Below are 15883 nucleotides of genomic sequence, written 5' to 3'. Positions count from 1 at the left end.
TAACGAAATTGTACTTATTTTAATCAGCTCTGTGATTCTGAAGAGGGAAAAACCATATACAGCAAATTTATCATATCATCTTTGTAACTCTCAGAGCTGGTATTTAGTGTCTATCAGTTTACTTATAGAAAGGAAATTAATGTTTTTTTTTATTTAACAATTATACTAAAACATTTTATTGGGGGGGGGGGGGGGGATTTACTGTATGAATGTGACCAATAAGCTTGAAAAAATCTGGACGTACAAAATATAAATCAGTACTTTTATTTTGGCAGAAGACGAGTTTCTAAACACTGCCTTGAAGTAACATCTTATACTGTATTTGACATTTAATCATTGTAGGCCTACTGTATAATGTCACTTGACTTTCACTGGGTTGAAGTCACAGGCTTCGTTGAGCAATTACAGATTTGCTACTCCTTCATTAAAATTCTGATTGAGTAGAAATGGTTTTAATAATAATCAATGATCAGAATGATTTTTGATGGCAGGAATGTTAATTTGTGGCGGTATGCCAGACTGCAAACACATTTCCGTATTCTCTTGTTTAAAACTGGGGAATGTGAGTTTTTTTCTTTGAAGCTAGTCAAATCAAATTAAGTATGCTTCATGTAGTAAGAAGCATTCTCATTGTTTTTCGGTCACATTAATAAATGTAACTGTTTGAACCCATTGTAAAAAATACAAACAAAAGTAAATGAAAAATATTCCCCTTCAAAGTGGGATCACTACAAATAGGGTTAAAACATTTTTAGAAATAAATCACTTAGAAATTGCTTATTTGTTTAGATATTTTAACTAACAGAAAAGGAGACTGTGATACGTTTGATAGTCTTAAGTGAATGTATGTGATTATGTCCAACATTTATACTGTTTGAAAAACCTGAATGTCTCTGGAATATGTTTCAAAACAGCCTGAACATGTTTCAGGATTGTAGTTTTGATGGGAAAAAAGTTAAAACTATTCATTATGTTAAGTTGAATAAAAGACAAGAAACAAGAAAATTTTATCTGTTGTGTACTTCAGCTCTAACATTAGCATGACTTCCATGACTGTAAAAGTGAAAACAATTATATAAAGAACTATAAAGAAATCTAATAAAAATAGACAACCATGGAGGAAGATGCAGAGAGGAAATGCAAAATAGAAGATGTCAGCAGGTTGCACCCGAAAGCTGAGGGAGAAACTAATAAGATGATAAGTTGTGTGTACCAGATGAGCAATTAAAATTTAATCCCACATCTCATAAATCACTTTCACAGGGTAACACAGGCTCAGAGCTTTGAGCTCTGATAAGAATGTGCCAGTGAAACTGAATTTGGCTTGTAGTTTCAAGTAGCAGAAAAATGCTATGCAAGTTTCCAATAAAAATAATAAACAGGCTGTGGATAATGCCACAAGCCTGCATCTTAAGTACAGTACCTCTGTAGAAGCATGCATGTTTTATTTCTTCAGACTTTTTAAAATGTACATAATATATTATATTTATATTTAAAACAAGTTTATACTTTTGATATTAGTAAAATGCCTTTGAGCACCATAAAGCAAAATCAGTCTACATTATTTTTACAGTATATAGCTGGGAGAAGTAGCTTGTCTGTTGTGCTAGTTCAGTGTCTTATTTTTACAGACAGTTTTTATGCACAGTGCAGTCCTACCATATGAAAACAGCTTTGGTTTTATGACAAAATGATCACATCTAAATTCTGTGCAGCCTTATAAGTACTGTCATATTCACAAAGTGCAAATAATAGTTTTATAAGTACAAAACATTTTTCTTATGTACTTATTTGTTATATATGGGAGGCACAGTGATGCAGTGGTTAGCATTGCTGCCTCGCAGCGCTCGGATCTTGGGTTCAGTTCCTGGGTTTACATGGGTTTCCTCCAGGTGTTTTGGTTTAAAGGTAGGCTAATCAGTTACTGGGGCCCCGACCAGCTCTGTTGGTGGAGCATGAGACTCATGATTTCAGGGTAGTGGGTTCGTATTCAACGTATTCAACATCGGGTGCAAGGTTCCCTAAAAACCCATACTGGGCAGCAGCAGTATGTGGTGGTGTTGGTGCTGGAGGATCACCTTTCCGTGACAACGGCAACAACACTAGCACTATCTGTGTGGGAGAAATCTACTTGCGTATCTTGCCATGAAAACTCTATGGATAGTGAGCGGGGAACACTGATGGGTCTAAACTGACACAGCGGTAATCATTCGATCCCAACCCCAATCCGCTTCTGGGAAAATTGGCCCTGGTGTGAGTGTGTATTCGTGTGTATGCCCAGCAATGGATTGGTATGCAGGGTATATTTTGCCTAGTGCCCGTTGCTAGCTGGGATAGATTCAGGCTCCCCTGTGATCTTGTGTTGGAAAATTAGAAAATGGATGTTGTACAGTACTGTATATGGTAAATACAAATACTCTTATTCTGACCATACAGAACCCCCCCCCAAGAAATTTAAACCTATTGTGAAACCTGTGAGGTGATCCTTTCTGGCATTTTGCAATTCCCCGTTCTTCTTAATTTCATTACACCATTATGGAAAATGAAGGGAAACTGTAAATCAATCTTGATAAACAGAATTCAGATAGGTGAATATTTGGGTGCTGTTGTTCATATTGATTTGTTCTTTTATTTTCTAATACTTTTAAATCTGATTTAGTATGTTATTAACTTACAGGACATTGGATAAAGTTATTGTTTCAAGTAAATAAATTGGACCTTAGAAGACATTCACTACCTGTGATCTTAAGCTTACAGGTTCTTTCTGTATGTGTTAATTCTTGGTTTTTCTGTCTCTCTCAGATTCATTCCCAGACATGAGGATGAACTGGAGCTGGATGTTGATGATCCTTTGTTTGTAGAAGTGGAAGAAGATGACTACTGGTACAGAGGGTACAACATGCGCACAGGAGAAAGAGGCATTTTCCCTGCTTACTATGCCCATGAAGTAGTTGGGCAAGTCAAAGAGTTTATTGGTATGCCAATCAGACTGTAAATGTGCAGAGTTCATCCTTTGATATTTAGAGCTTTGTAGACACCAATGCATTTTCATTATTTCTTCTAAGTTATCAACAGCCTGTTTTGTTGTGTTCCTTTTCACGTTCTGAACTATATGAGATATGAGATTAACTTGTTTAATGAAGAGGACAACATGTACATCTCTTAGGAGATTCTACATAATCTGCAGCATGGGTCAGACTACAGCCTGTAATCCACTGATTCTAGCAGATGATAACCTTTTCTGAGACAAAGCCAGCTGGCTTCAGGTGTCTGAGAGCATCAGTGCTGGAAACCAAAAGTGGCTGTCTGTAACATAGTCTTGCTCATGGCTGAAGTGATTTTACAGAAGGTCCTTAAGCAACATTCATATTTTCATATTTACAGATCAAAACTGTATCTAAAAAAGTGCACATGAATGTAACATTCAGAAACCTACTAAAGAATCTGAAACTTTAATAGTGATTACAGTGTAAAATGTATTTATTTGGAAGCTATAGAGTGGTGTGGTGTCTAGTGTTGCTACAGTACTTCATAGCTCCTGGGTCTTGGTTTGATCCTGAAATAGGCGGTCTTTTGGCATCTTCTCCCTTTGTTTGTGTGTGTTTTTTTTCCTGGGTGTTCCAGTTTCTGCCCACCTTCTAAAGACCTACTGGCGGGGTTAGTTGATATGTCTTAGATCTCCCGGTGTGGTTGTGCTTGTGTGCCTTGTGATAGACCTACTGTATATCCTGTTCTGTAGCTATGCCTTGCTTCCCTTACTTCTGGGATAGGCTCTGTACTGATATGACCCTTAACATTGTAGATGGCAACATTTCAACAAAAATGAAGCAAAACAACAGATATAAATACTTTTGTATGTGGTCGCTTAGACTCGTACGTCTTGCTGGGTTTTATGTAGATTGTTAGACAGAGGCCCTATGTTCAGGTATGAAAGATATGGAAGAATTGTGAGAAAATCTCACAATTGTACAGTAGCGTGTGTGCATGTACTCATTATAATTCTGCTCATTAAATAATCATGTTGCTATTTTTTCCTTATTTGTGATTCATTTTATGTTGTTTTTAGAACTACAACATGCTTCATTGCATCTCATCTTTCTGTAGAAAACAGATTTTCAGATACTTGGAATTGTGTTTTTTAGGAGTGAAGAGGAACACTGCCTGGGTGGAGAGGTTCAATGTTCAGTTCTTGGGCTCCGTAGAAGTTCCATATCATCAGGGCAATGGAATCTTGTGTGCGGCGATGCAGAAAGTAATTCTTCCTTTGGAAGCATAGAATTAATCTCAAAATATTGTATATGAGCAACAGTGCAGTATCAGTACCCAGGATTAAGTATTACAACAGTACGGGTGAGAGTACAGCACACAGGTTTCAATATTACAACAGTACAGGCGAGAGTACAACACACATGGTTCAGTATCACAACAGTACAAGCAAGTTCTAAAAATCTGCCTGTTAATTGTAAATTTCCCTCTTCAGTTTGTGAAAGTACTATACAAAGGTCTAATAGAGTGGAAACCACTTGCATTAGCTGCATTAGTACTGTGAATATGATCAATGGGATTGGAATCTGTAAGTTTCTGTGTCATCAAAAGTCATACACGAAACTACATCATTGTGATGTTCCTTCTCAAATTTCTCGTGGGTGTTCAAACCCCACAGCTATGATCCTGTATTTAGCCTAATGGTTTGGTGTTTGCCTTTTACAGTACAGATTAGGTGCTTGGAATTATATCTGTGATAGAACTTGAAGTAGTAAAATCCTACAACAACATTTTCACTTTGTATGACAGAAATTTATTTGGCACATTCTTTATCTATCGGGGATATAAGTTGAGGTTCTCCATAGAAAGGTTAAAAGACCCATTGCTTTACTGACATCAGTGTGGATGTATTTTGCTCCTTTGAATTACTGTGATGTTTAACAGAAACTTAATACTGACATTTTTAATGTTCTAGATTGCAACAACAAGAAAGCAGACAGTCCATCTCAGACCCCCAGCTATCTGCGACCTGGAAATCAGCCTGCAGGGAGTCAAGCTGATCATGACTTTGGATGAATATGGGGGAAATGATGAGGTAAGCCCAGATAAAACATATTTAACTGCAATAGGACTGAAAGCAGTCAATTCCTTCACCAAGCCATATTTACATGCTGTATTACCTTTTCAGATTATTGAGGGAGTTAAAAGCACCAGTCACAATGATTTATGGCTATGCATATTAAGTCATGTAATCTTCATTCACACAGAATGCTAAAGGATAGCCTTATCTTATTCTACCTTTTTTGTCTGCCTTATTCATGTCTAGAGTATTTCTATTTGTTTTCATCTGTTCTAATAGTCTGTATTTACTTCTTGTATTGTTTTAATTCGTTATTAAAACCTATTAATTGTTAATGTGAGGAAATTCAAATTACTTTCCATTGACTATTGCAAACTGTTGCATTATGGAAGTGATTTATCCAAACATTTCTCACCAGAGAGCTTTTATGTTGGCTGCATCTAACATGAGTACTTTGAAGCCACCAACAATGTTGGGTGTAGATCATAGAATCCCAATTCATTCCAAAACTGACACTTTGTTCCAGCCATGTTCCTTTTCATTAGCTCTTGGGCAGTTTATTTACTTTCTGCATTTTTGATTCAGTAACAAGAACATTATCTTTTTGAAGTACCATTTGAAACATTGTAATCCACTTTGTTTCTTTTTTTTTTCTTTAAAGCAGATACAGTGTTGTCATTTATCAGATGTATTGCAAAAAATGTTATTGTAGCCTATGGCTGATTACCACATGCAGGTAAATTTGACAATTTTTTCATTTAGTTTGACAGATGCAGTCACTTCTTCCAGATGAAGAATATTTCCTTCTGTGGTTGTCATCCTAAAAACAATTGGTATGTGTCACCTGGAAAAGGCAAACATTCAGAATGTCTCTTGTATTTAAATTAGTTTAAACATAAAAAATTATGTTCCACAAATAAAATTATTCTAAAGCTGTAGTAAGTCCATATTAAGATACAGTATATAGAAAGCATTTATTTCTGACAGTTTTGTATCTGTTCAATAACACTGCAGCTATCACCTAAAGAAAAACAGTGCAAGATCAATATCATGTATTAAGTACACTGTCATGCTGATCAAGCCTTTTGATTCCTTCATGTTTGAAATCTAAAAAAGAGCTGTGTATAACACATTTTATCAAATTGCCTGTACAGCTGAAGGTATGATTATCTGTTCTTAAATGCTTTTGCATTAGGAGGCATGGTAGTCTAGCATTTCTGAAAACAGGGTTTATTAACAGGAGGCTCCAGGTACAAGCCTCAGTTCTGTGATTGACTTTCTCTTTTTACTTAATATTATATTCTGTCCTTCGGGTGATCTGCTAAACCAAGGCTCAGTTGTATGTTACCCTGCAGGTAGCAGTTATTCATGCATGGCTGAAGCTTTAGTCTCTGTGTAAGTAATGTTAGATAAAACCATGTAATGTGTGACATATTATTATACAAAGATAGTGTGTAGATGAATTTTTACAAGAAATAAAGAAACAATTTGCTAATTTTCCACAAATTATAAAAAAATGTGAATTCTGTGTTTAAAATCTTCCAAAAAATAATTTTCTAGGATTTCTGTACATTACTGAAAAAGGGTGGTGTGACTTGTTTCTGGAAGAGAAATTGATTCACTTCTAGTTGTGTGAATTGCAATCTATTGGGCAGATTTCAGTTTTTAACCAAAAAAAAAACTGGAACACTGACACAGCAGTTAGGATGGCTGCTTTGTAGTGCTGGTGCCCTGGGTTTAATTCAGGGCCTGGAACGCTATCTGTCCACAACCCTGATTTGGGAGAAGTTGTTAAAAAAACTATGGATGGTCAAACAGTAAGAGTTTTAAAACTAAATCTATAAAATATAGCAATCTACCAAAGAATTATTAATTTTAAGTGCTTTATTGTTTTAGGTTTTTATTTCAAATTCACCACTAGATGGTACCACAAGACTTTTATAATACCTGACATTTAGACTATTTCTTTTGAATTGCAACATAATTTCAAAGTTGATTAGTATAAATAAGAACTATAACAGAGCAACATGCAGTGATTGATGTGTTATTAATATCAGTAAAACAGAGCCATTCAATATCTATTTTTTAAATAAAATATAGAATGGTGTATTGTGTAAGAGTGTAATACATTTTAGTTTTAAAAACTCACACTTCATGGCGAAGATACAAAACTTATTAATAACGTGTGAACATAGAAAAGGCATGAACTCTTCAAGAATGATCCATCAGCAAATTTAAAAGTAGTAAGACAGCATTGCTTGTTGTAACCATGTAGTTATTTTTACATCATGAGAAGATTTTTCAAACAATTGCTTCAGGAAAACAAAATCTGTCAGTTAATGTAATGCCTGTTAAAAATGTGTTTGTCCAGCTACTTTGGATTCATCACGAAACACCCAGTACTGAACCGGTTCGCCTGCCACGTCTTTGTATCCCAAGAGTCCATGCGGCCTGTAGCAGAGTGTGTGGGGTACGTTAATCTTAATCACTGACCTGTTCTTTATTTATGAATGTCAGATATAAGGTTGGGTCTTAACTGGGAATCACTTGTGTGAAGTCTTTGATAGCCTTTGTTTAACTAATTATCTGCTCATTATTGAATTTGATTTTTTAATCTATAGAATTCCCAGTAAAAATTCTAACAATTTCAATCAATATTTTTGTAACAAGGAAGAACTAAGCACGGCTTAAGCTTTTTCTCATCATCCCCAGTGGGGGTATTTCACATTAGCCCTGCATTACTTGTAAAATACACATATATCAAGTTCAGTTAAACAAAGGACTTGATAAACACTTTGGGATTAAGCTCTAGCTCTCTCATCTTAAAGACCTTTCTGAAAATTGTTCTAGAAAGCAACTGTTATTAAAGGAGCATTCCCATAGTTATTTATAGGAAGCAAAAGCCTCCTGGGTTGGGATTAACATCATCTGTTAACCTTGCAGATAAGCGGCTCAGGCTAGGAAGTTTATCTGCATACTGAATTATATCATCTTTCATTTTTTTTGCATAGACCAAAGGTTTGAAGGCAGTTAATTGTACACTGTCTTAGTTGTCCTAGCACAACCACACTGTCCTATTTAGTTCATTTATATAACACTAAATCCAGGGTTTTGGTGCATATTATTTTCAACCAAACCTGTATAGTGTAAAGCCCTGGAAGCAACAGTTTAAATCATTTTCCTGCAACGTCTTGTTTCAGACGTGCATTTCAGGAGTATTACCAAGAACATCTGGAATATGCCTGCCCGACAGAAGATATCTACCTGGAGTAGCAAGGCCCAATGGACTCGTCCCCCTGACTCTGTATGTTCTTCAAGCTCTCCAGCAGGGAGCACTTAGTAGCTATTTTCTTTTGTAAAATACGTTCTTTTTGAACTGGGATGCTTCTCTTTTTCCTCTTCCTCTACCTTTCAGATACCCTCTGATGGAACTTCTATTTATTTGGATTGCTTTCTTTTTCTACAAGGTAGTGGGGATCCAGGGGGCTGAGGAACAGTGCTTTTGAAGATCTTTTTCTTTCTCTTCAGTTTCGAAACAAACAAAAAGGACATTTACTTCTGTACGTTTGAAAATCATGCATGGCTTTAAAGTGATGCACACACATATACACTAAAAAAATGAAGAATTGTCTGTTGACTTCAAATGTAATAATAATTCAGGGGATTGCATACCCTTGATAAAAAGCAGTAGATAAACATAGAACTTCACAGCTGGTTGAACTTGGAGCCTTGAGATGTAAATATAAATTAACTCAAAGCCAAACAAATATGCACTAGATTTCCACAGAGACAGACATTTGGGTGCGGTTGACTGTACAAGGGAGTACAAGCGGGAATATTAATTCCTTAATTACTGGAACCACTGGAGTGGAACCGTAAAAAGGACAGCCAGTGTTCCCAATAAAGCATAGTGTAAATATATGTATAGAGAGAGTAGAAATTAGGGACAGCTCATAAACTCATCATTTTGGTATAATTAGCTTTCACTCTTAACTATCACTAGGTTGTGAGGGTAGTCTGCTTGGTGTTGGTATCTTCATTAAATGGGACTGAATCTTAGTAACTATATGTGCTGGTCCCAAAATGGAAAACAAGATAAACAGCAGGCGGATGATCGCCATAAATAGAGAATACCTTCTAGTGGTACAGTGTAAGACGTCTGCTAAGGCACATCACTTGTAAATATGACTTACATTCAATATTAGAAAGCACTGATGTTTACCTCCTCATGACGCCACTGAACAGAGAAAATGTTAAAGAGCTGCTGATATAACCACAGTCAGGATGTACCAATCGGCAACAGTGATGGAGGTACAGCTCTAGACTACACCCAGGCACAGTGTGTTTGCTCTGTTAGCTGATTCTGCAGGGGTAGGGGGTGGGGGGTGGGGGTAGAATGTGTGTAAACTGATGTATTATTTTCTATCAGTGCTGTTTTCTTAATTGAGGAATACCAGTTAAGATCATGAAAGCAGGTTGTGGTTTTCTAGGCTCTGGTAAAAGGCTCAGGAAGTTTATCCACAGAACATCTTTATTCTGTTACCGGTTTCTCCCTGTCGTCTTGCTATATAAACCAAGGTTTCGTGTCTGTCTGTGCCTGCTACATTATATACTGTTTTTTGTTTTCGTAAGGGGGACTCAAAGGGATCTCTTTACGTTTGCACATCAGCTGGGATAAAAGCGATGATGTAAATGTAATTTGCCACTCTGATGTGTGCTTCTTTGGCCTCAGTGCAGATGCTGTGTGTTGTAGCTTAAAGACAACAGTGAGTGGGATGTGTTCAGATTTGATGAATACTTTTAAATATATTACGGAATTCAGCCTAGTCTTCTCTTGAGTAGCAGACATAATAAATTAAGCAGGCTCCATTTCTGACCATGTCTCTTCTTTGCTAAAGTGGAAGTGGTTTAACTGACAAAATGCAAAACTGAAAGACGGAAGGGGAACTATTTTGTTATGTGGTATCACTTCATATATTGATCCTCCTTTAGAATTAGAATTACTGCTGCTCATTGCCCAGCGATTCCTGAGTTACGCAGACAGCAGCAAGCTTGTGAAAACAGCATCCAAGCATGATTTTTCCCAGTGAAAACTACTAATGGAATTAAATTTGGCTTTAGAAACTACAATATGCAATTGTTTGCTTTTATTAATTTGTCTGTGAATTTCTTGTTGTATGAACAATATTATCCTACTGTGTAAAGCCATACTACACAACTGCATTTTTATAGTATGCTGTAATGGTCTCTGATATTAACATTATCTATAAAATACTGAATATTTTTTTTTAGTGTAGAGTTCTTGTAACAATGCTTCTCAACTGTTTCAGTCACTTCACGGATCAGATTTTAATCATAAAACACGACATATGGTATGCAAGGGCAGTCATATCAACTCTAGATAATGCTTACATGAAAAATGGGTATCCTTGCAAACAAAAAGACTTTGAATCTATAAAAGTGTGACCTTAGGCAATATTTAACAATATTACGTCACTGTTTTTTTTTTAGAACTGAAGAATACAGCCTCCATATTTGCCTTCCTACCATGTAAATGTAAATGAATCTGTTGAACTTCTAGGTCCACTGTGCAGACCTAACATGTAGCATATGAACATTTGCAAAGGGCAAATTTCCACATTTGTTGCCATCCTTGTTTTTGATTAATGGTGTTGTCGACCACCAGTACGGGTAGATGTCCCTGCACATAAAAAGATCCCTGGCTAGAAACAGCTTCTTGACTCATCACCATCAGTCCTCTCAAGCAGTCGTTTGTTGGTTGTTTCCCAGTGCCATCCTGTCCTCAGCCAGGCAAGTTAAAGCCAGAGTAAGAAGCGTGCTATTTTTTTACTCGGCTCTAGTTTCATTAGTAGAATTTGACCGAACAGCCAAATATGTGAAAAACGTCAACAGCTGAGCTACTGTAAGTTCCAAACTAGCCTGCCCCGGTTTAGGATTTATTTTAGTCGGTCCTCCAGAAATTCTCATCTCCCTCTCTGTGGAAGCGTTTCCCACTGAAGCTCTGCTTTCTAGGGTTGGCTTCTGTTTTCTAAGAGAGGACCTCTGTGTGAAAGTCCATGTTTCAGCCTTTACTCTTGCAACAAAATAATTTGTACCAATACCTTCTTTATAGCTCATTTTTTTCATTATCACTTTAGTGAAAGCAGAAAGGAGAAGAAGGGGTTTTGAAACTACACAGAATTTAATGGCAAAGTACAATAATATCGATAAGGCACATTTTGCTCTTTAAAAAATAGCAGAAGTCATTTATTATTCCCCCTTAATAAATTAGTTATGATAATCACTTTGATAAATGTGCTTTAACTTTTTTTTTACATAATGATAACATACTTTAACTAATAGGCTTCTTATTTCCTTATAGTTTTTTGTTATCACATATATAAAAATGAAGAAATAAAATAGGTTCTAGATAAAAACACACATCTTTCCTTCTAGCATAGGTCTCCTTGGAAACATTGGAATCAAAGCTAGTGCCCTCAGGATAACCAGGAATGAGTCTTTAATATTAAAAGTTGAATATCAACATCATTGTCATCATCATCACATGACTTTCAGTAACTGCTTATCCAGTTCTGGTTCGTAGTGGCCTGCAGCTTATCCCAGAAAGCACCGAGGCCAGGGTGGGATACACCCTGGATGGGAAATCAGTCCATAAAAGGGCACACGTAGACACCAACATGAACACACTCACACCATGGCCATGTTTTACTAAAGCCAATTAATCTGCCAGGTATGTTTTTGGACTGTGGGAGATAATCGACTCAACCGTGGGGAGAACATACTGTACAAACTCAAAGCAGTGAGCACAGCCATGACAATAAAACACAACATAAATTATCATTCTTTGTCAGAACAATAAGCACAACTGTGTTCTGTTTAAGAGCAACCCACCATTTACCATTAAACTGAACTAATTTGTGCAGTTTTCTTTTCAAATTTACAGCAATTGTTTTCATTCCCACATATGATTTGCATAATGTCGTCAATGGGACAAGACTAGGTTTTCTGTTCTCCATCTCATAGGCGGGTATTCATTGCAATTATTTGCAATTTTTCATTGCAATTATTTGCAATAATTTAATTAATTAAACTATTAATGTTGTCCATACAGGACACATTATTAATAAATAGTTAGCATCATAATTACATGGCCTGCATTTTTACAACAGTTATAGACCTATACATAGGGAATGTTACCATTCCAATATGCACTATAGCACAAATAGACTGAAACGTTGATAATTAAAATGGCTTTTTTCTTCAACCATGTTATTGAATAAGCTCTCTTAAAGGCAGTTAGTTTTCAAAGCATAAATACAGTAAATCATTCAGATAAAATAAAGAGTTTTCCTTTCAAAGAGAAATCAGATACAGCTATGACCGTTACAGCTCCTTCTTGTTGCTTGACCTCCTGTACATACAAGCATCTACTGCTCAGGTATTATCTCTCCATTGTAATGGATCTTTCATGTACTGTAAGTGATGACAGTACCAGAAGATCTGATGTGCACAGCCGAACATGTGGCATCCAGAATTGAGGGATTTAAAGACTTGAGTCTATGCGGATTACCTTCAGCTCTGTGTACAGCTCTGATAATTGTAATGTGAGCAGTGTCATGACTCCTTCTGTGTTTTTTGACACACCTGCCCAGCCTTTTCTTGAACTTCGCATTACTATCATTACCACAATACATACTCCTTTCTTGTGAAAATCAAGATTATATAGTAAGTTCTTTTCTGTTCCTTGTGATAAATCCTCTGGTTTTATACAGTGCCTTTTGTTTTAAGTTGTGTGTGCTCTTGAGTTATATTCCTCCACAGAGGACAATACAATCTGAGAGAATTATAGTGCATATCAATCTTATTTTGGTCACTTGAACGTTGGGGCTGTATTGGAATGTACATGTTGGGTTTTTGTTATTAAAAAGCTCTACTGTTGTATGTATTCTTTATTTTTAAGGCTTCAGGCTATTGTCCAGACTAATAACATATTAGTTTGTATTAATTTCGTTTCCATTTTTAGCAGCATCACCACACTGAATTTGCATTATAATGTATACAGTATATAAAACTATGCTTTCACGGTACTGACTAAATTAAGACAAAAAATTTAAAATATATTTACCTTTCTAGCTGTTACTGCAGCAGTTAGGCCAAAGAGGAAACCAAACGAACTGTTTTACAGTGGTTTTGATATGTAATTGGAGTTCTATTTTTTTCTGAATTAGACCATGCAAGCACAAAGTTCATATGGTAAATATCTTATTCAATCTAAAATAATTCCAACTCTACAAATTATTGATTGGATTGGAACAGTTAATAAGGGTAACTGTTACATTCATATGTTGTAAAATAAAAATAAGTAAGATATAGTTTTGAGCACAGAATTCATATGAGTTCCCTCTGGTTTTAACTATACTTTCTATTTTACTACTTAATGTTGTCAGGAGGCAAGGTCTACAGTCAGTTTAATAACCACCTGGCTAGGAGTATCCTTACATTTCACTCAGATTTGATCATACACACGATGCCTTGCAAAGGCAAATAAAGGTTTAATTAAATCCAAGAGCAAATATTTTTCTGTGTGGTTGCTGTAGATCACTGGAATGGTGTTCTGTGGACCAGTATGTGCCAGGGGGCACTGTGATGTGATGTGTTTCCGATTCAAAGCCAAGCAGTCAAAGCAAAGAATGAATAAGTAAAGATTATTATTTGAATTGACAGTGATGTTAAAGTGCTCTTGTTTGGCTTGTACCTTAAGCATTCGCCTGCAAGGAACTCAAGAGTCATGACAATAAACTGCACTATGTAATAAACTTGGCCATTTACGCACCATTTACAGTAGCCTTTAAAACATACACTGTATCAAGGGAAGCGTTTTCCAGCTGACAATGCAGAAAAAAGTGTCATACTTGAAACAGTATGCGAGCCAATGGCTAGTGAAAACACCTCTTGCCTATTGTGTTGGGAATCTTTATTAATATCACTTTAGCATTGACAATGTGGGCTTTTGTTATCATTAAAGAAAACAATGGACCCCAAAGCCTTTTCATCTTTTACAGCTTCACAGTATTTGTAGAAAAAGATTGTGAAATGTAAATACATACTTTTAAAAGTTAGGAACCTTTTAAACTGAAAGAGTGATACAAGTCCCCCCCTTTCCACCGCGTGTTCATGTTTAAGGGAGTTTCCATAGTAACTAATTGTAGACTTGTGGAAGCTAGCTGTGATTGGAATATTAATGGATAAAAAAGGTTAAAAGAATATCACTTGGTATTTGTTGTTAGCTAAATTATTGTAAATCTAGAGTAGAGTGTACATGCTCATGCTGTGTGGTTTGTGTTGCTCAAATAAATATGTTATGTAAAAACACAAATCTTCACCTTTACAACTGTATCAAAATTGTGACAAGACATTAGGACACTGATATGTGTCCTTTTGAAGGAATATTTACTTATGTAACTGTTGCACACAGAATTTGCTGACTAAACATCAGTTGTCTTCTCGTCTCACCATGTGATGTGCAAGATTGATTTTGCACAGGCGCTCACATTTACTTTGTACGCAGCAGATTGTGGCAATGTGTCTCTTCCACACAATGATAGGATTGTGCAACAGGAGACATGAATGTACCATCTAAACCTAGCATTTGTGTGATCACAGATGTGAATTCGCTAGTTCCAGGGCAGTTGACATCTATTACAGAGCTGCAGAGAAACAACCTGTATCTAAATAAGAACTTGTACAGCATTTGCTATCTTAAAAAAGAACTATTGCATATTGCTAGTCTATTGCAGAAAATTAATCCCTTTCGCTTTATACTTTGTAACCTTGACCTTTCACTTATTTTGATTCAAGAGAGGTTTTCAGCATTTTAAAATCGAAGAGCTACTTCCTTTTGACCCTTCCTCTTTTGGTAGGCACACAAACTCCAGCAGATTCTTTTAGCCTGTATAATCCATAACAATGTAACTTTGAAACTTAAATGAGATTCTTCACTGTATAACTATAACACATCAGTATGTAATAAACAATATGTATCTTGTATCTTTAAAAATGAGGACTTGTAAAAAAAAAAAGGAAAAAAAAGTTAAATTTATTCACACTGCCTTGTCATGGATTTGGTCTTATGAATAAAATATATGCTTGATGTCAGAGAGTGTTTGTATGTTTCTTTGAGTGTGCTTGTGTTTACTCAGTTGTTTCAGTTGCTCCACAACTGGAAGCTATTGACAATAACCCGCTGCTTAAAAGCTTGGCAACCTGGTAAGTGAAGTCAGTGGTGTTTTGCAATATAAAAAAGCATGAAATCTGGCCTGCAACAAAATTCAGACTAAAGCTGGGGATGATTGAGGCCAAGATTCACATATGATTTAAATACATTTTAAAATACAGATTGTAGTTTTGAACCTTTAGTTGCACCATTTAAAGTAGACCATGAGGGGATTTTACTGAAATATCATGCAATTATCTAAGGATGTCTCCTTCACTACAATAATATAATATTAACAAGTCCTTAGCTTCCTGGGAGAGTCTCTGGTTTTGATTCAAGAGTTCTACAATTTAAAATTTCATCTTTAACAGAACCAGCTATATTGTAATTGCCTCCTTTTGATTATTCTCAGCTTGGAAACTACTGGAAATTCTAGTTTGCTTCATAACACCATGTGTAATAATAAATCCTATGGATTTTAGGAACTGAAGATAATGGGATTTCTAGTAGAGAACAAGCCCAACCTTTCAAAATTCTACAAAAATTACAGGTACACAGTCTTCTAAATTGTACATTTCTAAGAA

The 15883-nt window shown here is 35.9% G+C and overlaps 1 protein-coding gene across 4 annotated transcripts in view; it reads left to right on the top strand.

Moving 5' to 3' along the window:
* The window catches only part of mapk8ip2 (mitogen-activated protein kinase 8 interacting protein 2), a 78650-nt gene extending 63409 nt beyond the window's left edge, over window positions 1–15241 (top strand). For all 4 annotated transcript variants that reach the window (XM_006633737.3, XM_015353237.2, XM_015353239.2 and 1 more), the window contains 6 exons: window positions 2803–2975; window positions 4143–4252; window positions 4961–5080; window positions 5828–5898; window positions 7437–7535; window positions 8266–15241. In XM_006633737.3, coding sequence (XP_006633800.2) covers window positions 2803–2975; window positions 4143–4252; window positions 4961–5080; window positions 5828–5898; window positions 7437–7535; window positions 8266–8338 — 646 coding nt within the window. In that variant the 3' untranslated portion in view covers window positions 8339–15241. The remainder of the gene's footprint in view (window positions 1–2802; window positions 2976–4142; window positions 4253–4960; window positions 5081–5827; window positions 5899–7436; window positions 7536–8265) is intronic.
* The last annotated feature ends 642 nt before the right edge of the window (window positions 15242–15883 follow it).

Source organism: Lepisosteus oculatus, chromosome 7 (assembly GCF_040954835.1).
Source record: "Lepisosteus oculatus isolate fLepOcu1 chromosome 7, fLepOcu1.hap2, whole genome shotgun sequence".
NCBI classification, from domain to species: domain Eukaryota; kingdom Metazoa; phylum Chordata; class Actinopteri; order Semionotiformes; family Lepisosteidae; genus Lepisosteus; species Lepisosteus oculatus.
This window is presented reverse-complemented; position numbering and strand designations above follow the sequence as displayed.